General features: G+C 44.1%; 1 protein-coding gene across 1 annotated transcript in view; it reads left to right on the forward strand.

The window, feature by feature from the left end:
- SHISA9 (shisa family member 9) overlaps positions 1-25,405 on the forward strand; it is a 223,424-nt gene that overhangs the window by 178,853 nt on the left and 19,166 nt on the right. Inside the window, exon 3 of the mRNA XM_083474456.1 lies at positions 20,869-21,024. Coding sequence (XP_083330582.1) covers positions 20,869-21,024 — 156 coding nt within the window. The remainder of the gene's footprint in view (positions 1-20,868; positions 21,025-25,405) is intronic.

Genomic DNA, 25,405 nt, shown 5'->3' on the forward strand with positions numbered 1-25,405 from the left:
ACAGCTACTTCAGGTTGCGTTTTTTCGGGTTACGGACTGCCGAAACCCGGAAGTACTGGAATGGGTTACTTCTGGGTTTCAGCGGTCGCACATGCGCAGAAGTACTAAATTGCGCTTTGCGCATGTGCAGAACCGCCAAATCGCAACTCGCGCATACGCAGGTTGTGAACACTGCGGGTTGCGAACGTGAATCCCGCACGGATCACGTTCGCAACCCGAGCATCCACTGTACTTGGCAAATACTGCAGTGGAACCACCTGTTACACATGGTGATTGGGCGATTGTAGTGGTGTGGGATCAGCAGGGATGGCAGCCATGCTGTCAAGGAAGGGAGAGGGCTGTGGTCCAGGTCAGAAGAAGGAAGGTGGCCCCACCCAGGCCTGCAAAATGCCTGTTTGTGGGATCTGCTGCTTATCCTTCAACAATGCTGGGCTTTTCATTTTTTCCCCTGACTATCACGTAGCCTGAACACGAGATAGTAGAGAACTACAAACTTGATGGGCCCCTTTGCCCGCCTTTTTCCTAGTGCACTGTACCCATTATACTCCCATTATACAAATGTTCTTTTAAAGATTGTGCCTCTCACTTCATGCCTTTCCTTAAGTAGCCAATATTCAATTTGCATAAGTGAAATGAGAGAGTGGGAAGAGAACTCCTCAATCACGAGCACACATTTATTTAAATGCTCCTCTCATCCAGGAGCATGGATCATCCAGAAACATTGTCAAGAGTGCATCGTTTTGCATTCCCCTGCTTTTTTTGTTTTTGCACGGAAATTGTTCCTGCGATATGCATTAGCTCTGCATTTCATGGAGAGTCTTTAAAACACACACACACACACCCTTTTGAACGTCTGATTGCTAATGTTGCTAATATCATTATACCCCATTAAGCTGATTTAGCAAGTCCAAAACTGTAACTGAGAGCCAGTTTCATGTTTGAAAAAAGGCACTCCTTGCTAGGCCGCTGATGCTTTTCAGAAATATATGAGGAATAATATTGTGATTTTGAGCACTGGTATATTTTCCCTTCAGGGACCAGGGACCCTTCTTCAGAGAGCCTAATTCTAGGGCTGTGCACTGGAAATGGCTGAATCCTGGATCTTGGGTTGACTTGGGCTGATTTGCTCAATTTGGGGTTCAGCCAGATGGGTTGAGGCAGCCCTGGGTCAACTCAGGTTGTGTCAGGTCCACTGAGAGGGATCTGGGGCTTCCAAGGAGAGGGGAGGAGAAGGAGATGGGCAGGTGTTCTGTGTCCCTCTCTTTCTTCCCTCTTTCTTCCACCCCCCCCCCAGACAACATGTTTAATTAGGACCATCACTGAACACTCTGCAATGCTCCTGTGTCAGTAGTCAGACCAAATCTAGGTTGTGTCAGGTCAGTCCCAGATTATGCTGAGTTGGATCTTGTTGTTTAGTCGTTTAGTTGTGTCCGACTCTTCATGACCCCATGGGGTCAGAACACGCCAGGCACTCCTGTCTTCCGCTGCCTCCCATGGTTTGGTCAGACTCATGTTTGTAACTTCGAGAACACTGTCCAACCATCTCATCCTCTGTCGTCCCCTTCTCCTTGTGCCCTCCATCTTTCCCAACATCAGGGTATTTTCCAGGGAGTCTTCTCTTCTCATGAGGTGGCCAAAGTATTGGAGCCTCAGCTTCACAATCTGTCCTTCCAGTGAGCACTCAGGGCTGATTTCCTTAAGAATGGATAGGTTTGATCTTCTTGCAGTCCATGGGACTCTCAAGAGTCTCCTCCAGCACCATAATTCAAAAGCATCAATTCTTTGGCGATCAGCCTTCTTTATGGTCCAGGATCTAGTTGGATCTAGGCCCCACTAAAGCAACATATTATTCCCTAAATCAGATAAGGGGACCAAGTGCACAGCCCTACCATAGCCTATTGTGGAAAGCCTTCCAAGAACCACATGCCAGTGTAGGAGGAGCCAGAAGCAAAAGTGGGCGGAGCAACATCCATAACTCTCCCCTTTCTAAACTGCCCTACATTCCAGTCACAACAGCCAGTGTTTTCTGCAGACAAATATATCTCTAATATGCAACTCCAACATGTCTAAGTTGGCTTGTTGATGCCAATGATTTCCCTTAAATTTCCATCCTTCACCTTTACTCCACCACCTTTTCACAAATAAACAACTGCTTTTATTTAAGCTGGTATTGGTTCTCTCCATGAACAGATAAATTGCTTCTGGTCTGTGTATGTGTGATTTGTTTCTGTATTGTTTTTAAGGAAGAGTGTAAACATATCAGATGTTCATTACTGGGCTAAGCTTCTTTCTGTTCCTTATTACTAATATTAATTTTTGAGCTGTATCAGAGGGCTTACTGAGCTTTTCAAAATGTCAATGGGAGACACCTTCATAGCTCGCAGATGTGGTTCACCAACTGGGGAAGAGACAGGATGTTGTCTTCCTGGCAGGCAGGTTGCTGTTGCTTAACAGGAGAAGGGGCAAAGTTGGTTCGGAGCACACCAGCAACAGTGCCAGATTGGTTCTGCTAGTGAGTTTACAGCTCACTGACCTTCCTGCTGCCTTCCCACTCCATTTACCCTCTTGGTCAAGCCCACCTGAGGTTTGTATTCCCTCTATCAGGTTCTGTCCAGCTCAGTTTACAGCAGCCTTGCTCCTGGAAGAGGGTAATTTACACCAGTTTACATTAATCTGGCATAAATCCCACTGGCTTCCTGTATTTAGGATTGCTTTTCCAACCTAGGAAGAAGTCCTATGTTAGGAAGACCCCACACCTTCCATTTTTGCACTTCTATGTAATGTGGATCTCAGTAACCTTGTCTCATGACCCATCACATTCAATGCGGCTTACCTCCTGGAAAGTGAACATAGGAATGCAGCCTAATTTCCCTTACTATGATCATTTAGTGGTGGGGAATGCATTGTTGAGCTGCTAAAAGAGCTGCTTCTTGCTTTTAAAAAGTCACTGTTGCTGAATCATTAAACTACAATATATATTTTTTGTTTCTGTGTTAATCCACCACTTTTCATTTGTGGACCTGTGCTAATGATATACACGGATATTTGCTGCTAGTCTAACAATTGATGTCACAAGAGATCAGAAATGTACTATTGCGATTTGGAGAAGTTATTCTATCTCCACAAAAAAGACTACTGTTGCCTGACACCTCACAGCAGACTTCCCCAATTTCATGCCCTGTACAGAGGAGGGAGACCAAGATGATAAAGGGTTTGGAAGTCAAGCCTTATGAAGAACAGTTGAGGGTGTTGTGTAGGCTTAGCCTGAAGAAGAGAAGACTGAGAAGATTTTGACCAAACATTAGGAAAGATTTTCTGATGATAATAATAATAATATCATTTATTATTTATACCCCGCCCATCTGGCTGGGTTTCCCCAGCCACTCTGGGCGGCTTCCAACAGAATATTAAAATACAATAACCTATTAAACATTAAAAGCTTCCATAAACAGGGCTGCCTTCAGATGTCTTCTAAAAGTCTGGTAGTTGTTTTTCTCTTTGACATCTGGTGGGAGGGTGTTCCACAGGGCGGGTGCCACTGCCGAGAAGGCCCTCTGCCTGGTTCCCTGTAACTTGGCGTCTCGCAGTGAGGGAACTGTCAGAAGGCCCTCGGCACTGGACCTCAGTGTCTGGGCTGAAGGGTGGAGGTGGAGACGCTCCTTCAGGTATACTCGACCGAGGCCATTCAACTGTTCAACAGTGTAAGGGACTACCTTGGAAGGTGGGGGACTTTCCTTCATTGGAGGTTTTAGGTTGGGTGACCATCTATCTAGGATTCTTTAGCTGTGACTCCTGTGTTGCTGGGGGGTGGAGTAGATTATCCTTGGAACCCCTTCCAGCCCCACAATTCTTTGATTCTATGTTTTGGACTATCAATCTCAGCCAGCATGATGAATGGTCATTCATTCATTTATATCTTGCCTTTCTCCCAAGGAGCTTGATGTGGTGTATATGCCCCACCCCATCCCCATTTATCCTAACAACAACCTGGTGACGTAGTTAAGCTGAGAGGCTGTGTTTGGCTCAAGAACACCCAATGAATTCAATGGCCGAGTGGGGATTTGAACCCTGGTCCTAGCCCAACACACTAACTACTACATCACACTGGCAACAGTGGTACCTCTTGATGCGAACAGGATCAGTTCTGGAGAACCATTCGCATCCTGAGCAGAACGCAACCAGCATCTGCTCGCGCACGGGTCGCAATTCACCGCTTCTACACATGTGCATGACATCATTTTGAGCGTCTGCGCGAGCGGCGAAACCCAGAAGTAACCTGTTCCGTTACCTCCGGGTCACCGCGGAGCGTAACCTGAAAACGCTCAACCTGAAGTGACTTTAACCCGAGGTATGGCAGTATTGGGATCTGTTCTTCCACTCGTCTGGGGAGCACCAGGTTTGGGAAAGGTAAAGGTAAAGGGACCCCTGACCATTAGGTCCAGTCATGGCCGACTCTGGGGTTGCGGCGCTCATCTCGCTTTATTGGCCAAGGGAGCCGGCGTACAGCTTCTGGGTCATGTGGCCAGCATGACTAAGCCGCTTCTGGCAAACCAGAGCAGCGCACGGAAACGGCATTCACCTTCCTGCCAGAGTGGTACCTATTGATCTACTTGCACTTTGCCGTGCTTTCGAACTGCTAGGTTGGCAGGAGCAGGGACCGAGCAACGGGAGCTCACCCCGTTGCGAGGATTCGAACCGCTGACCTTCTGATCGGCGGGAAAGGTGGTTCAGGCCAGTTCTAACTTCCTTTTGAGATTATCGTTAGACCAGCCTGATCCAATGATAAGTCTGAGGCTACGTGAGAGTTGCCTTATGTAGTCAGTGAGGCCAGCATGGCTCCCTCCAGCTCACTTGGTTAGAGCATGGTGCTGATAACACCAAGGTCACAAGTTTGATCCCCATATGCAAAAGCTACATATTCCTGCATTGCATGGGGTTGAATTCTATGGTTCTGTGTGTAGTTGGCCCAAAACTCTCATCAGCCTCAGCAATATGGCTTCCAGAAGATTGCCCAGAAGGGAATGTGAAACTCTTCCACACCCCTGGGATCGATGGAGAAATATTGGTATATGGTGGCATGCCTACATTCCTGTCTTTATCCGCCATTTTTAAGCAGTTGTTCTGCTAGCACTGGGCCACGTTGCTGATTTGCCCTTCAGCATTCTTCTCCCTTCCTTGCTTCTCCCTCCAGGCCTTTAAAGTTCCTGTTCTTTGCCATCAGAACTGCAAACATTTCAAATTATTTATGAAAATGACCCCCTTAGTCGGGAAAACATAAAGCGTTTATGAGCATAAAGCAACATTTCCCTAATTAATACCTCTGAGAAATGTTTTTTTTTATTTTATTTAATGACTTCCTAATGCTAAACTGCCTTTAATATTATGGTAAAATATGTTAACTACCAGGCTAGTCTGACTTGACAGATGAAAAGGACAGGGAAGTAATCTGTCACCTGCAGTTCTCATGCCACCTCAAATGATGCTGTTTTCGGTATTTACATAATATGAGGGCATTTGGCTTAGTTACTAATTGCATCGACATCTGAACGATATTCATCTTCACCGAGGTTATCAGCAGCAAGCTTTGTGCACAAGGGACCACTGTTAAGTAGAAAGGGTGATAAACTTTCTAAGGTTGCCTCCAGTCTGTTCTTTATTTTGCAGGAGAGATCTTAAATAAAGCAAAAGTACATTCTGTGACCTTTTAAATGTGTTTGTAGGAGGGAGATTATTGGTTTGTTTTGTGTTATATTATATATATATATATATATATATATATATATATATATATATATATATATATATGCTTTCGTAGATTTTCACGGGTACAGGAATGCAGGTTTTGGTGTCTTCGGGTGTCTTCCCGTGTAAGAGTTGGGGTGTCTAGGCGACGTTTCGACGAGGTCTCACTCGTCATCTTCAGGCTGGTGCTTACGGCTTCTTGTTACTGGAACAGAGCTCTGTTCCAGTAACAAGAAGCCGTAAGCACCAGCCTGAAGATGACGAGTGAGACCTCGTCGAAACGTCGCCTAGACACCCCAACTCTTACACGGGAAGACACCCGAAGACACCAAAACCTGCATATATATATATATATATATTATTGTGTTCTTATTTTGTTGTGAAGTGCCCTGTGATCTTCAGATGAAGGATGGTCTACAAGTTTAATAAATACCATAAACTCAGCCTTGCACAATTAAAGTGAATTAAAGTGCTCTGCCCTCCACTATACAACCGGCTTATTGAACATTCATCCTGAATTGCTTGCACAAAGCTTACGTTTTGCTTAGATCGCGCCCTTTCTTTACTGAGCATTCATTCTGAACTGTTTATGGGCTGGCTATAGCACAATGTTTGTGGGGTATTTACATGTTCCCCATTAATCATTTGTTCATCCCATGCATTTCAGTGCATTTCCCCTTCACTTTCCAAAACAAAAACGGTCCATATGTGTGTGTGTGTGTGTGTGTGTGTGTGTGTGTGTTGGATTTGTTGAATGACTGCAGGTCTACACCACACATTTAAAGCACATGATTTCCTGCAAAGAAACCTGGGAACTGTAGTTCACTAAGGGTGCAAGAATTTGTAATTCTGTGAGGGTAAACTACAGCTCCCAGGATTATTTGGGAGAAACCTCATTAAAATGATGGTCATTTTGTGTCAGGGGGTGCGTGGAGTCTTCCTCCTCTTACCATTTATTTAGAGCTGTGGATGTTTGCACTGCCTTCCACACCTATTGAATTCCAGTTTAACTAAGAGAATTGGATTTTTACAACCATTTTTGCTGTTAAGGGACACACACAGCTTGAAGCAGCTTCCAACTATGCTGTGCATGTGTGTGAATTCAGTTTGCTTTTGGTTTGCTTTTGGCTTCATTTGTTAATGTGGTTAATATTGTTTTGTGCATTATGAGTGCTGTAATGCTTTGTGGGTTTTATATATTATATATTAGACTGGCCTCGACCAGAGCCAGGGCCTTTTCGGCCGTGGCCCTGGCCTGGTGAAATGCTCTCTCACAAGAGACCAGGGCCCTGCAAGATTTGACATCCTCCCGCCAGGCCTTTGGTCAGGGTTCAGTCTGACTCGTTTTCTCTTTGTATAAGAACAAGCATGAAGAAGGTTTCCTTGCCCACTCACAGGTCCTTATGATATCAGTGGAAACAGTTGGTTCTGACAAGTATTAACCACTTTCAATTTTAACCTGAGGACTGTCATTTGTCCAGTTTTAATTTTGCTTTTAATTGATTTGAATTAATTTTTGAGATGCATTTTAATCGATTGATTGCTTATTTTTATGCATATTGTATTATTTATATGCTGTTGGCCGCTCTGAGCCCTGCTCTAGCTGGGGAGGGCGGGGTACAAATTAAAATTTGTTGTTGTTGTTGTTGTTGTTGTTGTTGTTGTTGTTGTTGTTGTTGTTGTTATGACTATTCTTGTGGTTGTGCTGTTCAACCTGTTTTTAAGTTGTTTTGTTAAGCGTGTTTTATAGAAGGTAGTTGTTTTATTGGTGATTTGTTAATTATTTTATATAATTTATGTTGCAATTGTGATGTTCTACTATGGCTGGACCTAGACACATCAAAGGAGCGATTTAGTTAAAAGCATTGTAAACTCATACAGGGAAATCTGGTAGGGAGAGACAGAACTCCACATCGCCACCTGGTGTCACATTGTTATATCGCATACACACACTTTTTCTTTACCAATCTAAACGAGTCCTATGTCATTATTATTATGTTATTTTTAATTGTATGTAAGCTGCTTTGTGACGCATATGGGTGAAAAGCAGCATAGAAATATAATAAACAAATGAAATGAATATGAGTGTGTGTGTGTGTGTGTGTGTGTGTGTGTGTGTGTGTGTTTGTGACATAGGAAGCTGCTTATACCAAGTCAGACAATTGGTCCATCTTGCCCTGATGCCCAGCATTCCAGGTAGGAGTCACCCTCAGACCTACCTGGATATACTGGAAATTGAACCTAGGCCCAGAGTTTTGGATTGGAGGCATCTCCCACTAAACTGCAGGCTGCTTTATCAGACTTACTTCTGCATCTAAAACATATGAGTACTTGTAAGTTTTCACACAGAAAGCAATTAGCAGCTCTTGCTGGATTATTTGCATGAAGAACACAGCCTAAGGGGGTATAGGGAATGATCCTTACCTCAGCATCCCCTATAGACACTTGTAAACTTTAAAGAAGGCAGTCTTGAGTGCAGATTTGCCCAAGAGCCCCTGTGGTGCAATGGTTAGAGCACTGGACTAGCACCCAGGTAGACCAGGGTTCAAATCCCTACTTGAGCCACAAAGCTCACTTGCCGATCTAGGGCCAGTCACGGTCTACCTCAGAGGGTTGTTGTGAAGATAAAAAGTGGGAAGCAGAACCACATACGTTGCCTTGATTTCCTTGAAGGAAAGGTGGGACAGAACTGAAATGATAATAAATAATAAACACATGTTTACCCCAAGAAACCAAGCCAATCTTTTCCCTCCCACCGTTCCTGGTTAACATGCTCCAACTGAAGGAGAAAAGCCTGCTGGCCTTGTGTTCAGTGGGAGCACATTTCCTCCTTATATGAAGAGAAAAATCATAAAGGTCAGTGGAATGTTGAATTATTCACCACTTTTACATTCCGGCTACCCAAAGAAGCCGTGCCAGAAAGGCTGGAAATCTTTCTATGTATGAATTTGTGAGGCAATTATTGATGAGCAAATTCTCCTCGGCTCAATTCAAAAGAAGCCTCAGCAAACTGAACTCTCTCTGTACAAACACAAACACAGAAACACACACGAGTAATTCATTTCTCCCCGATCCCAGTTATAAATGCATATCCCACCATACTCCTCATGATGTGATTAGGTCAGTTATAGGCAAACTCAGCCCTCCAGATGTTTTGAGACTACAATTCCCATCATCCCTGACCACTGGTCCTGCTAGCTAGGGATGATGGGAGTTGTAGTCCCAAAGTATCTGGAAGGCCAAGTTTGCCTGTGCCTGGATTAGGTCATAAGAACAGGTGGTGTAGCCAGGTGGCACTGTGACAAGAACAGTGAAGTGGAGGTCTCACTGAAGGCAGTAAAGCAGGTATGGGGAGCCTGTGGTCTTCCAGATGTTGCTGAACTACAACTCCCATCAGCCCCAGCAAGCATGGACAATGGTCAGAGATGGCAGGAGCTGCAACATCTGGAGAGCCAAAGGTTCACCACACCTAGTCTAAGGCCTCCTTCACTCCCTGACCTCTTGAATCCAGCAGAGGCAGCATTCAATGTGTAGAGAAGGAGGTTCACCAGCTTTCCTTATTGTCTGAGGAAGATAAGAACATCTGACAGAGCAGCCACTGACATACCACCAAAAAAAGGAAGAGGATCAAGGAGGATGCTGGCTTGCATAAAATGATAAAATGTCCATGTGCTAATTTAGTCATAGTCAATTTTATTTATATACTGCACTTTCCACAAATACATCTGTGCCCAAAGCAGTTCACATTAAAAAACAACAACACAAAGTCATCTAAATGCAGTAGTCCAATCATGATACTTTATAAAAAGTATAATACTACTGCACTAAATGAACAAAAAGCCACTTAGAAATCAGCAATTAACAGCTCACATCAAAATATAAGAGAGCATTAACACTCACCAGTAGATCAGGTACTGGTATGGCAACACTGCACATTGGAACTCCTTGCCTATTGACATCAGGCAGGGGTAGGGCTGCCATACGTCTGGAATTTCCCAGGCATAGCTGGGATTTGGCTGCTGGAAATAGTATCCGGGTGGAATTTCCGTAAATCGGCAAAATACCTAGGAAAACCCGGGCGTATGGCAACACATGTCAGAAGTGTAGATACTCATAACTTGGAAAGCCACCTCCAGTCAGTGTAGACCAGGCTTCCTCAAACTTGGCCCTCCAGATGTTTTGAGACTACAGTTCCCATCATCCCTGACCACTGATCCTGCTAACTAGGGATCATGGGAGTTGTAGGCCAAAAACATCTGGAGGGCCGAGTTTGAGAAAGCCTGGTGTAGACAGGACCAATCAGTATATCTTAGTTTCTTACTTACCAATATGGATAGGAAGGTGAGAGATGAGAGTTTTGACCAATGCTTCAAGTCCTTTAGTTGCATGGGTGACACTCTGATTCCACACTATTTTATAGGGGATTGAGCAACACAGCTTGTAAACAGCACTCAAACTTTGCAAGCACAGGAGCAGGCAGTGCAAAATCCAGGACTTTTTACTGCCCCAGTGTGAATGTGTATAATTCCTTGAGGAAATCCCATGCTTTGACAAGAACCAATAATACCATGCAAAAAGAGGCTATGCTTTTAAATGAATACATCCCCGACAACATTATTACTAATCTATGTGTCTGATTTTCTCCATTTATCATCCAAAAGGTCAGGTCCTCTACTCAGCCTCTAGCCACGGGACAGAAGAATACATTTAAAAATTGCAAAACTGCCCTTTGTGCCTCTGTTTAGTTGTCAAAGGAGCAATTCTGCAAAGGGCATTCATACCGCTATGAAAATAATAAGGAATGCAAAACAGGCTGGCTGGGGGAAGGGGTGAATGGGTCTTTAAAGCCCTTATCACTGAGCGGTAGAATACATCCATTAGATGATTGGGTTTTGCCAGGCCTGGGTGATCTCCTAATTGGCAATTTGGTTCACATTTGGTTCACATTTATCTGCCTTCTGGGTAGATTTCCTCTTATCTGAAGAACGAAAGGTTCTGCAGGTTGTTTTGGTTCATGTAAAAACATTGTACGCAGTAGATATTTGCTCCTTTAATTTGTGCTTGAAAGCAGTGTCCCAGGCAGCTCATATTGGCACAAGACTGCCCACTGCGTGAGGCTGAAAAATGGTGGCTATCTCCCCTTTTCCAGTTCCTGTCAGCCCATTCTTCCTTCCCTTCTGACCAGCCCTGCCAAGACATCTTCACGGGACTCATGAACTAGCCCTCATCATCCTTTACCATTGGGGATGGGGGAATTGGAATCCAACAGCATCTGGAGAAACAGCTTCCCCCCAATCATGTTTTTATGCCCCTGCATGGCCTTCTAGATAAAGTAGACTACAAAGTAATCACAATAATTATTAGCAGGGCATTTTTTTCAGCCGGAACTCGCCAGAACTCAGTCCCTGCACCTCTCAGGCGGGCACTGTTGCCATTATAAGAGAGCAAGGGAGGTGTTCATGGTGAGTTCCAGCACCTCTTTTTCTATAAAAACAGCACTGATTACAGTGGTACCTCGGGTTAAGTACTTAATTCATTCCGGAGGTCCGTTCTTAACCTGAAACGGTTCTTAACCTGAAGCACCACTTTAGCTAATGGGGCCTCCTGCTGCTGCCGCGCCGCCGGAGCACGATTTCTGTTCTCATCCTGAAGCAAAGTTCTTAACCCGAGGTACTATTTCTGGGTTAGCGGAGTCTGTAACCTGAAGTGTATGTAACCTGAAGCATATGTAACCTGAGGTACAACTGTATTAGTATTGTTAATTATTAGTATTATTAAATTTATTGGTCACCTTTTTTGCCACAGCAACTTAACTTGCCAGCTGAAAAGGAAAAGCTACTCTGGTGCTGCAAAATGCTTTGCTTCTGCTTAGATTTCTAAAATTATACGTGTTTCTGTAGCTCATTCTAAATCTGTGTGCATATTGAGCGAAGGTGAACTCTGCCTAGAAGTGAACATGTATTGTGTATGCGTTTGTATTTACTTGGTATGCTATGACCTGAGCACTGTAAAACATGGCAAACAATTAGAAACTCTGGGGACAGGAGTGTTTCGTCCGCATTCTGCATTTCAGTTTCCCTGAAAACCATATGTCACTGCTGCTGAATGAGGGGACCCATTCCTAGTCGAGATTTAACACAGCGATGCCCTATTACTGTGGGCACCTGAATTGCTGACATGTGTGGCACAGGTTTGTAATGCAAAAGTCTTCGATGGAAGAGGCTGTACATAATCCTTGTAAACTGCCCTGGGCTCATATGGGAGGAAGGGCTGTTTAGAGCAGACGACAACATTGAAGAAGATGCAGGGCTGTTGTTTGAGTCTCGAGCTGTAGCTCAGAGCATGTAACGTTTTCCCACTCCATCTCCTCTTTCTTGGGTTTGTTTCCTGCCCTCTGCTCTATGTTTTCCCGTGTTCCTGTTGACTTTTGCATTACAAATCACCTCCGCACGGTGGAAAACACAAACGCGCTGCTGAAAGCAGGCAAATCCCTGCCAGCAGCAAAGGAGTGTGTGACTAATGTTGGAGAGGATTTGTGAAATGAACTGGCTGATCAAAAATATTTGCAAATCCCAAAGCGACTTAAAGGGGGGAGGGGAACCCCACGTGCAGGCTTGATACATGAATGGCTTAGGTAGCTTCGTAGAGATGTTCATGGGCATTTGAAGGAAGTGCCAGGGAGAGAGATTGTCCAGGATGCTTCTGTCACGTAACCCAGGTCATCATGTAGACTGACCGAATGACTATTTTCAGGGCTGGACTTTGGTAGGTAACAATGCAGGTCTTTTTGAAGACTCACCTGCACTTGTATGAACCAAACTGAGCTCTAAGATGGGCTTCTGAGGGGCCCCTTGCTGAGGCTCCATCATTTAAGGTCCATTAGATTGGCATGTGTATGAGGCAGGGCCTTCTTAGTTGTGGTGCCACGGCTGGTGGATCGCTGGTCAGACCTTGAGTTGTCTGTATGAATATTTGATAGCCTTTATGCTTTGTCCTTTGCCAAGGATGCCCTCAGTAGGGAATCTATCCTCCAGTGTCCTTCTGGCCCATTCTGGCTACTGTCAATGTCGTCCACAGCCCTACTAGTGACTACCACTAGTACAGATGAAGACAATATGTAGAACCTCTCTGTCTGGTTTTCAGGACTCTCCTTAGGTGGCCACCATCCCTTCTCAGCTTCTGTTCCATGCCTTCCTTGAGTTATGAGTGTGTTTGAAGTGTGGTCATTGTGAATTGTGATATTTAATTGTGAATGGGTGATGGAGTGGTGTGGGTGGGTGGGTGGGTGGGTGGGTGGGTGTGTAGACACCTCTGGCTTAAGTGTGGCTCGAATGTAACCTATGGTACAAAGGTCAGAGTCTTATCCTTAACTCTGCCCTCTTTCATCTTTGGTCATGCCCACTTCTCCATCCAGTCCTACTCACCACCGTCATGTGGGAACACAGCTTATGATCTATTTATTTTATTAAATTTTACAACACTTGATTGTAAAAAGCTTTTTAATGTTTAATCTTTTATTATGTTTTTATATATGTTGGAAGCCACCCAGAGTGGCTGAGGCAACCCAGTCAGATGGGGTACAAATAAATTATTATTATTATTATTATTATTAATTATTACTACTACTACTATAAAACCCAACAACCTCAGAATGGTTTGCAAAAAGCTAAACCAGTAAAATCAATGAAAACAAATAACAACAATAATTTAAAACATTGAAAAATGCAAATCAACAATAAAACAAAAACAGTAGATCAAAACACATATCAACATGCTAAATATCTGGATAGGCTTGTCTAAACAAAAATGTTTTTAGCAGGTGCAGAACAGTACAGTGAAGGAACTGGCCTGATATCAACAGGCAGGGAGTTCCGAAGAGTAGGTGCTGCCACACTCAAAGATCAAGTTCTTACTGTTCTCTGACTGAAATTAAGTTCCCTGTCTCTGTTGCAGCATCAGCAGCCCTATCCGACACTGGGGACACTTACAAATAATAATAGAAAATGTTTCACACTCCGTTAATTTTTCTGCCACTCTCGTTTCCATATGCTGAAAGGTATGGGTTTCCCCCCCTGCCCTCGCGTCCTTTTGCTAGTGAAATAGTCTCACTTCATCAGAAGGCCTCCCTCGCAACCCAAAATAGAAGTGGGTCATCATCACGACAAGACATCCCCGTCTAGATACAGTCCTTATTGATCACTGCGGAAGCTCCAGAGAAATAGGTTCTTAAAATAACATCAGGTTGAGACACCCGCAGCATCTTGACTGCCTTTGAGGTTGAAGGCTGATGGGTAAAAAGAAGGGCTGCTGCGGTCAAAATGGTAACAAAGCTCACCCTTGAGCTTATCTCTTATCTGAGGTGGTGGGGTGGAGGGGGGGAGAGAGAATATCTTCAGTGTGAAGAGCAAAGTGTCAGCGAGAGAAAGATCTTTTCTCCTCGTTCCTCCCCCCCTTTTTACTTTTCAATTATGTATGATTTCACCTGCCATATTAGAAGACTCTTTCAATGCTCGCTGAGCATTAGTTCTGCTCTGTTTTAAATTTCTTCTCTGCTCATGGAAGTCCTTGCCGCAAGGTGCAGCTACCGCCAAGAGCTTTGAGCATTCATTTCTTCATTATTTATCTGCATTTATATCCCAACCTTTTCTCCAAGGAGCTCAAGGTGGTCTACACGGTTCTCCTACCATCTCACCTCATTTAATCCCAACCACAACCCTGTGAGGTAGATTAGGCTGAGGGGGGAAGGTCACCCAGCGAGCTTCATGCAGACTTGAACACTGGTCTACCAGGTAAGAACATCAGAAGACAGCCCTACTGGATCAAGCCAATGGCCCTGTAATCCAGCATCTGGCTCTCATAGGGGCCAATCAAATGCCTACGGGAATCGGGCAAGCAGGGACTGAGGGCAACATTATTCTTCCCACTTGTGATTCCAGCAACTGGCATTCAGGAGAATATTGCCCCTGACAGCAGAGGTGGCTAGACAGATTGTGGCTGGTAGCCATTATCCTCCACGAATTTGTCTGATCTTCTTCTAAGCCTATCAAAATTGGTGGCCTTCTTTGCCTCCTGTGGGAGCACGTTCCATGGTTCAACTATGTGGTGCATGAAGAAGAACTTTGTTTTGTCTGTCCTGTATCTTCCAACATGCAGCTTCGTTGGTTGTTGGAAGTTCTAGTTGTTATGAGAGAGGGGGAGAGAGAGAGAGAGAGAGAGAGAGAGAGAGAGAGAAGAACTTTTCTCTGCATATACATGCTCTCTCCTTCATGATAAGCTTTGCAGCAGGCAGCAGGGGGTGCTGTGGGCCCACTGGAGGGGCGACACCTACCCCCCAATGTGGTTTCAGCCCTGGCCATGCCCTCTTCCCCTGGGTAGTGGTCTGGGTTGTTCCCAGAGATCCAAGGAAAGCAATTTGCCTACAGCACTGAGGAAGTAGTGCCATCAAGGGAGACAGTCCCCCAAATCTTCTGCCAACATTTGTCATTATAGGATTTCTTACCCTTCCTCTTAGGATCCCAGGGCAGGTTACCACAAATATAACCCTGGTATCACTGGATGAGACGATGTTTTTAACTGAAACTGGGTGTTGTTGTGGGGGTTGGGGTTGGGGGGGGAATAACTGAAACTCTTTTTAGATGTTTTAACTGTTTTATAATTTTTTTTATATATTGAGGATGTGACTCCTTTGGAAGGGAAGGTGGGATATGAATTCAATAAACGAATGATACTAAAAGAGAAAAAGAAAAACATGATCAAAAATCAGTTTAAACAATGCAATGGATCTTTGTGACATACAAGAGGCATACATTCTCCAACTGGAGATTTCACTTCTTTAACTCATAGGCTGCTAGTCAGCCTCTAGATGTAAAGGTCAGTAACCTGCCCTAAAAATTTAACAAGAACATAATGTTGCATGCCACCCCAATCTCCACAGCGTTGCAGTTGCGCTTATCAAGGTCTGTGTCCCCTTTTGGGACAATGAGGCACAGCAGAGACTGTGGTGTCTTTATAATAGACGGTTTTATTTACACACATCACATTTCAAGAGGGGCTCTTACTTCTTCCATAGGCTTAGCAGGCTTAGGTCTAAAGACAGAAAAACCCTCCATCCTCTCTCTGTCTCTTTGTTCTAGCCTGTCTTCCTCAGCTGACATGGTGTTCTGCCCGCCCACCCCTCTCTGCTTGCCAAACTACTTGCAAAACTGATATTTCCCTCCTGTTTGCTTGTCATTTAAATCCTCTTTGGTCTCTGCCCACTAGCTCACAGCTGGAAGAGGAGCCCCACCTCTCCTTGTCTGGCAGTCTTCACTCTCTCTTGATGGTTCCCTTGATGGGCCATTACTCTGTTTTGCTCCTTAATGACTTACACTCAGCTAGCCCTCTGGCTCCTTAGCATAAGTGGAACCTAGGAATTTCCATGTTTGGCACAGTTTCATCAAACCTTGATTCATTCTAACTTGTACTAATTCTAAGAATTATGTATGACTTGCACCTGCAAACCCCAGCACCCAAGACCTATAACAATAGCATAAGAACATAAAAATGGAACAAGAGCCTTGCTGGATCAGACCTGCAAATTCCATCCACTTCTCTGTAAATGGGAAGGGAGAACAACTATTTTCAGGTTCCCCATTATAGTGAGGGTGGGTGGCTAGAGCTTTGTCTGTTACAGGTCTAGTCCAGTTTTGAACAGTGGCGTGTGGTGAAATATTTTGTAGGGGAGCAGTTAGAACCAGAGGCACCAGCTCGTGGTGGTGATTGGGGGGCACATGATGACATCCCACAGGTGAGCATCATGCCTCCCTCCGTAGGCTGGGCAGAAGGAGCATTATGCCTGCCAGGCGGGCTTTGGGAAGGTGGCAGGAGGGCTGTTGGAGCACCACGCCTCCCTCCCTAGCCTAGGCAGAAGCTTCCCAGGTTTTGGGAAGGAGGCGCTAGGCTTTAATACTTTCATACTCTAATTTACCGGGAACATTTAGGGGACTAGCCTGGTCCCCCTAGTCCACTGACCGCATGCCACTGGGTCTAAATAAGGAGTTGGATTGAAAAGGCATAGAACAGCTGCAAGAGAGATCAGGCTCCTTGCCAAAGATACAGATGCAAGACAGATTTTGTGACACTCAAGTGATACCCAAGAGATGACACCCATGGTTCTAAAATTTCACTCTCCTGAATTTCAGGTCCATCTTCAAGTCATCTATTATAAGCCCCCACCCCCCTGAAATTTCACCCAATTTCTCCATCCACTCTTCAGAATTGCTTACCCTATTAATTGAGATTGGCATTCAGACTTTCAAGCGATTTCCTTTGGTATTGGCAGAGTGGTTGTTTTTTTAATGTTTTCCCCTGGGTGCCCCCGCTGATCTACTCTGCTCCATTAGCCATTTGCAGAAAACCATGTGGCAAGAGTCCCTCAAAATCCTGGCTTCCTTTGCAGAGCCATTGAGGCCACCGCCAGATTCCCGGGAAGGGAACAATTCACTCTGCATGAATAAGATTGTTCCCACTTGGACTTGAACATTCTAACCCTGAATTTGATGTTGTGGGGAGTTAACTAGCCTGCCACACGAGTTCAGCTTTCTGGCTCCTCTGTAGGGAGTAAGCAGAAAACAGGCACTGCTGCGTGATTTGTGCTGTGATTTAGATTGGAGCTAGCCATGCCACGGCTGTTACAAGTGATAGATGGTTCTCAGCCACTTTGTTGAGCGACAGCATTAAAAGGCAATGGGAGTGCCCTAATGTTGAAATATTAGGAAAGAGGTAATAAGGCACATTAAAGGTATCGTGGCTGTTTCCCCATCCTCTTTTTGAGCTGAAAGGAACTCAATGATAGGGCAATAGAGGAGCAAGCAACTGCTATACTGTGGATATTATATGAGGCCAACTCAGCTACTTGTTGTTGTTGTTGTTTAGTCGTTTAGTCGGGTCCGACTCTTTGTGACCCCATGGACCAGAGCACGCCAGGCACTTCTGTCTTCCACTGCCTCCCGCAGTTTGGTCAAACTCATGCTGGTAGCTTCGAGAACACTGTCCAACCATCTCATCCTCTGTTGTCCCCTTCTCCTTGTGTCGTCAATCTTTCCCAACATCAGGGTCTTTTCCAGGGAGTCTTCTCTTCTCATGAGGTGGCCAAAGTATTGGAGCCTCTGTCCTTCCAGTGAGCACTCAGGGCTGATTTCCTTAAGAATGGATAGGTTAACTAAGTAGGTTAGCTAAGTAGCTAAGTAACTCAGCTACTTAGGGTGCCAAAATTCCAGGGGTGTGAGGCAATTAGAGACAGCCTAGAAGTTCACCACCTGAATGATGCCTCTTGGGTCCAACAATATGCAATTAAGAGTCCACTTATACTGCAGCAATGGAAGAAGAATCTTCCTCTCCATTGTCAGAGAAGGAACCTACTGTATTCTATGGCCCCTGGGATGACTTAGTAGTAGTAATAGTGGTGGTGGTAGTAATTTATTATTTATACCCTGCCCATCTGGCTGGGTTTCCCCAGCTACTCTGGGCGGCTTCCAACAAAAGATTAAAAATACATTAAAACATCAGTCATTAAAAACTTCCGTAAACAGGGCTGCCTTCAGATGCCTACCATCCGAAAACTATTTACCTGGGAGTCAGCCCCATTCAGTTGAATGGCACTTACTTCTGAGTAGAAATGAATAGATGTGCAGTGTTAGAGCAGCTATAAACCTTGGGCTGGACCCAGTAGGGTCTTGCCAATTCATGTAGGAGACTTGGTTTCAAATTGTTCTTCAAACATGAAGCATACTGGGCTTAAAAATAAAAATGAAGCCACGGGAAAAACAGTTTTTCTTTTAAAAGTGTATTAGAATAGTTTATCTAATGTATTCTGATGAGTTTTACTCTAATGAATTTGTGTGTGTGTCTGTGTGTCTGTGTGTGCACGTGCATGCGGCCGCATTCATAAAACTTACTATGTTTCTGGTTAGAACCATCCTATTCTTCTGGGCCTCTAATGTCAAATAAGATGACCCATTTTACTATTTTTTAGCTACTTTCTCTTGTTTTTGGTGGTATGTGTGGAAGGGCACTAAGTTGTGTTGAAATTAGTTTTAGTGGGTTATTTTTATACCATTTTTAGAAAGGAATAGCAAGCTGCCATCATGGCCAGTTTGGATGGAAAGATGGATAGATAGATATAGATAGATAGATATAGATAGATGATAGATAGATGATAGATAGATGATGATAGATAGATGATAGATGATAGATGATAGATGATAGATGATAGATGATAGATGATAGATGATAGATGATAGATGATAGATGATAGATGATAGATGATAGATAGATAGATAGATAGATAGATAGATAGATAGAGATAGACAGACAGACAGACAGACAGACAGACAGACAGACAGATAGATATAGACAGGCAGACAGACAGACAGACAGTAACACCCACACAGCATTTTCATCTTATTAGTAAAATAGCAATGCTTTTTCTGGGGTGTTACTTCTTTACCTATGAAGATGCCCCCAAACAACAGTCAGCATCAAAGGTTTCCCTTTCTGCAATACATATTCAAAACCTGTGCGGGGCCCATGTGACCTCACCTCCACAGCCTTCCTAACAGCAGGGGGGGCGGGGTTCTGACCCAGTGAGAATGCATATGCATATAGATGGGAAAGGGGGAAATCTACTTTGGTTTTCATTTAAATACAAACTTTCTTAATTCACACTGTGTGAAATAATATGCAAACCGGAACACAGGAATCTTTTAAAATTCACATTTCTCCAATTTGTAACGCAATAGTAACGTGTACAAAAATACATTCACAAGGGTTAATATGCATATACAGGTGAAAACAGCACACAAAAACGCATTGTATCTGGGAGAACTGCTTTGCAAGGTATGCACTTTAGGAAAATTTGCTTGCAAAAAAAATGTGTATATTGGGAGAAATTCACAATAAGATGCTGATGAATTTTCATGAAAAATATAGAATTATAGATTGTAGAGTTGGAAGAGACCATGAGGGTCATCTGAAAGATCTTCATTGGCTCCCAGTACGTTTCCTAGCACAATTCAAAGTGTTGGTGCTGGCCTTTAAAGCCCTAAACGGCCTTGGTCCGGTATACCTCAAGGAGCGTCTCCGCCCCCATCATCCAGCCCAGACACTGAGGTCCAGCTCCAAGGGCCTTCTGGCGGTTCCCTCCCTGCGAGAAGTGAGGTTACAGGGAACCAGGCAGAGGGTCTTCTCGGTAGTGGCACCTGCCCTGTGGAACGCCCTCCCAACAGATGTCAAGGCAATAAACAACTATTTTACTTTTAAAAGACAACTGAAGGTGGCCCTGTTTAGGGAAGTTTTTAATGTCTGACGCTGTATTGTTTTTAATATTCGGTTGGAAGCCACCCAGAATGGCTGGGGAAGCCCAGCCAGATGGGCGGGGTATAAATAATAAATTATTATTATATTATTATTATTATTATCATCTAGTCCAACTCCCTGCAATGCAAATATCACAAAATGATGTGGAGAAATGAGAAAGTGACGTTGACAGGCTCACTCAATTCTAATTATGTAATAAAGGTAAAGGTACCCCTGCCCGTACGGGCCAGTCGTGTCCAACTCTGGGGTTGTGCGCCCATCTCACTTAAGAGGCTGGGGGCCAGCGCTGTCCGCGGACACTTCCGGGTCACGTGGCCAGCGTGACAAGCTGCATCTGGCGAGCCAGCGCAGCACACGGAAACACCGTTTACCTTCCCGCTAGTAAGCGGTCCCTATTTATCTACTTGCACCCGGGGGTGCTTTCAAACTGCTAGGTTGGCAGGCGCTGGGACCAAACGACAGGAGCGCACCCCGCCGCGGGGATTCGAACCGCCGACCTGATGATCGGCAAGTCCTAGGCACTGAGGTTTTACCCACAGCGCTACCCGCGTCCCTTAAATATGTAATACAGTGTCCTTTAAGTGACCCTAGACTACAGCTCCCATCATCCCCTGCTTGGGGTTCATGGGAATTGTATTCCACCACACCTGGAGGACATTGTGTTGCCTACCCCTGAAATTGCCTTACAGGCAGGACATTTCCCTGATGTTGAACCTTAGAGGTCTGATTTGTTTTCGGTGAGATGATCTTCCTCTTACTTCTCTTATACAGATGCAACACAGATGAACAACGTGGTGCCAACATCGCCTCTTCTCCCACAGCTGACACATCCACACTCCTTCCCAAGCATGGGACAGATCACAAATCCGTATGAACAGCAGCCGCCAGGGAAGGAGCTTAACAAGTATGCATCCCTAAAAGCAGTAGGTAAGCAAAGAGTATTGAATTCCCCTCCTTCGTTAATTTTGCCACATCAGCAGGCTGAATGCCTCAATGTCCATTTAATATTTCACACAGCTAAATGGGGGGGGGGAGATTTCTTGGCTTTTGTAAAAGCAGCAAGCCTGCTTTTTCATATAAAATAATGTACAAAAGTTTTCATATATTATATTCAAAATTATTATGGTAAATCACCTCATTCTTTCTATCACTCACACAAAATTATTATAAATACATCGTGTCATATTTCACATACATAGAATACCATTTCTCACATTTTCCTATTTCGGTTTCATTAAGCTCTCCCTCGTGTATTTTTTAAAAGAAATCTAGCAAAGCTATTTTGCACAAGTCCAACTATTTCATCAATATTAGGAGGGGGATCTTTGTTTTCCATCGTCTCACTTTGATAATCCTCTGTCTCTTTAAATTTTAAATAATATATAAGCTTTAAGCTGTGTGCAACAAAGCCCAGCATTTAACCTCTTGGTTTCATAACTCAAAAACAGTGGGTATTCAATGCATTGGGTAAGCAATGTATTCAGCTAATGTTTGCTCAGAGTAGGCCTATTGAAATGAACCACCATGACTAGCTTAGGTGTAGGTTAAGTAAAAGTTAGCCTACTGTGAAGACTTTGGATGGATTTCAATGTTGCACTATTACGATTGTTCCATAAGTGCCAACATTTACGTTTACCAAATGGAATGTTATTCATTCTCCTCCCTCTGTGTGCTGTTCTGAGGCTTCTCATGACCCCCCAAAGCTGATCTGGGGGGCATGGAGGGTGCAAGAGGAGGAGGAGCAGGGGTCAAAGTCTTGTTGCTCTAGTGCAGGGGTGCCCAAACTTTTTTCAAAGAGGGACAGATTTGATGAAGTGAGAGCCGACCAAAGTTGTTGAGCTTTTTTTAGGATTGAAAATAAAATTAAGTACTTAAGTCATTCCGGAGGTCCGTTCTTAACCTGAAACTGTTCTTAACCTGAGGTACCACTTTAGCTGCGCCGCCGAAGCACTATTTCTGTTCTCATCCTGAAGCAAAGTTCTTAACCCGAGGTTAGCGCAGTCTGTAACGGTCTGTAACCCGAGGTTAGCGGAGTCCGGGTTAGCGGAGTCTGTAACCTGAAGAGTCTGTAACCTGAAGTGTATGTATCCCGAGGTACCACTGTATTGCTGTAACCACGACGCCCCCCTGGTTCCCTCTCCACCACCCTGGCTCACAATTTGTGGTATTCACAGAGCCAATGTGCACAGCCCTAGTACATTTGTCCTACAAAGGCTGCTTCGGCCAATAGTGTTAAGGGAAAGTTTTCAGACACATGTGCCCAAACTCTGCTTTCAGACTTTTCCTTATTACTGACACGGTTGTGGTCTCTTGGGGAATTTCTCCAGCACTTTATTATTCATGTAGAAAAGTGCTGAAAGTGGTTTTTCTGCATAAATTATTCTCTCTCTTTTTCGATTCATCAAGCATGTTTTTTTACTCCCATGCTTAAATGGTCACTGCTCACTCATGCGCCAGTGACAAGAGCAGAGGTAACGTACCTGGACTTGTTCATCACAGCTGGCTAGAAAGAGGACTATCTCAGGGACTCTGTGGAATTAGTTCAAAACTTGGATTGCATAAACAGGTCAAGCTTTACTTGCAGCCATTAGAATAACCCTGACCTTAAATGAGGTGGGGGAGAAGATGATCTCAGAAAAAAAAGTTTTTCCTATAGTTTGGACAATAGTTTGAGGGGCTGCAAATTGGAGTAAAAATCTTCTGCCATGCAGAGGAAGAGCAGTAATCCTTTTGACTCTGCTGATACAGTTTTGTGATGTCACCATCTAAGGAAATCTGATGGTTTATGTGGTACTATAATTTAGGCACGTGGGTGGTGCTGTGGGTTAAACCACAGAGCCTAGGACTTGCCGATCAGAAGGTCGGCGGTTTGAATCCCCGTGACAGAGTGAGCTCCCGTTGCTCGGTCCCAGCTCCTGCCAACCTAGCAGTTCGAAAGCACGTCAAAGTGCAAGTAGATAAAAGGTGGGAAGTTAAACGGCGTTTCCGTGTGCTGCTCTGGTTCGCCAGAAGCGGCTTAGTCATGCTGGCCACATGACCCAGAAGATGTATGCTGGCTCCCTCAGCCAATAAAGCGAGATGAGTGCCACAACCCCAGAGTCGGCCATGACTGGACCTAATGGTCAGGGGTCCCTTTACCTTTACCTATAATACCTTTTGCTTTAATAAATTTTATAAAACTGTCAAAAAAATTTGACATACAGTGGTGCCTCGCATGACGAAATTAATTCGTTCCGTGAGTTTTTTCGGCTAGCGAATTTTTCGTCTTGCGAAGCACGGTGTCGGAAAAGTTTTGGAAAAGCTTCAAAAATCACCAAAAACCTCAAAAAAGGCTACCACACCACGTTCTATGAGTTGCTCCTCAAAGTCAAGTCGCAACTGTATTAACGGTGTTAAGAAAAAGGAAACAAACTTGCAAGACGTTTTCGTCTTGCGAAGCAAGCCCATAGGGAAATTCGTCTTGCGAAGCAGCTCAAAAACCGCAAAACCCTTTTGTCTAGCGAGTTTTTCGTCTTGCGAGGCATTCGTCTTGCAGGGCACCACTGTATATACTTCAATACATAATAAATTTGTCTTTTTCCGACATCCCACCCCATTTTCCATGGTGTTTTAATTTCTCCTCCTCTGCTGCACAATATCTCCTATCTCTTATACCAATACATCCCTACTGTGTTCTTTATTTCCTTCTGTTGCTCATATTTCAAGTCCTGCTTGCAAGTTCATCATACTATAATATTTACTTAAATTGAAAAGGACTTCCATTCTTCCACAAAGCAATCATCGTTAGATTTTCTTATTTTGGCTGTTAACTTTGCCAATTCTGCATAGTCCACAACCTCACTTATCCATTCTTCTTTGGGGGGAACTACTTCTTCCTTCTCTTCCTTCCATTTTTGTGTGTAGAGAATCCTGGCTGCTGTTGTTATTTACATAAATGACTTAATCGTCTTTTTTGGAACTTCTGTCCCTATAATCCCTAAGAGAAAGGCTTCCGGTTGTTTTGGTATAATCACTTTAAACATCCTTTTTATCTTGTCATATGTCATGTCCCCAAAAACTCTCACTTTTTTACAAGTTAGGGTTGCCATATGTCCAGAATTTCTTGGACATACCCAGAATACTGTGGTTGAAAGCAGTGTCCAGGCAAAACTTGGCAAAACTTGGCAAGATGTCTGGGAAAATCCAGATGTATGGCAAGCCATGCGGGCAGTGTTGTTTTTCATAAATAATAGTTCAAAATAGATCAGAAATGGCAATCAACAACATTTGTGTTCAGATTTTCACCCCGGACACAACCCTATCACAACCCTATTACAAGTCCACCATGCTCTGGCATGCTCTGGTTCATGGGGTCACAAAGAGTCGGACACAACTAAACAACAACAACAACATCAATGGGCATTAGAAGATGCAGATTTGATATAAATTTGCTTTGTGAATTTGGGGGAGGCAGATGCACATCTGTAAGAAGTACAAAAACATTGCTGCAGTTCTTTTTCCTCTCGATATTTCTCCTGGAATGTGGTCCTGAATTCCAGGCAAGCTACTTGCTTCCTGCCTGTGGAAGTTTGGCTAAGATGTGTGTATACACAGAGTGAGCAGTGGAAATAATGGAATGGAAGACAAGATACCCCCCAAGAAACGGTGCTCTTTTCTTGTAAATAAAAAGGAAATATCCAAGCATGGCTCCAGGACAGATAATGCTGTCTGATGTTGTTTTGAAAAATGGGGAAGTCGAAGCAGCGCAGGGCTAATATATTCTGACCGTGTTTCCATCAACGCTGCTAGACTTGTAAAAAGAGACTTGCGTTTCCTTGAAAATACTAAGCCAGGGACTGCAAACCTAATAGCAGAGTGGTACTTTCCCCCTTCCCTCCTCCAAATTTCTGTGTCAGACAGCAGTAAAATATTGAACTTTCAGCTTCCAGAAACGCCTGTAGGAGGAGGGAAAATAGATCAAGGGAGTCTTAGCCTTAGGGATATCTCTCCAGGTTTAATGCCGAAAAAGCAGGCTGCAAAGTACAGATTAATGCATCGTTTGTCACATCCAGAGGATGATACATTTAATGATTTCATGTATCTTCAGGTATCTTCAGGTTTACACATAATGCTCAGCTAGGTTTTTCCCTTTGATTCACCACCCTGGGTCATGGATCTCTCCCACCCAAGTGAGAAGCAGAAAGGAAACATCCACCGCTATCAGAGCATAACAAGAGCTCTGCTGGATCAGGCCAAAGACCCAGCTAGCCCAGCCACCTGATCTCACATTGCTGATCCCAATTATAAGAAAGGAGATTCCAACTAAACA

Source organism: Podarcis liolepis (genome assembly GCF_965112155.1).
Source record: "Podarcis liolepis genome assembly, chromosome: 14".
In the NCBI taxonomy this organism is placed as follows: Eukaryota; Metazoa; Chordata; class Lepidosauria; order Squamata; family Lacertidae; genus Podarcis; species Podarcis liolepis.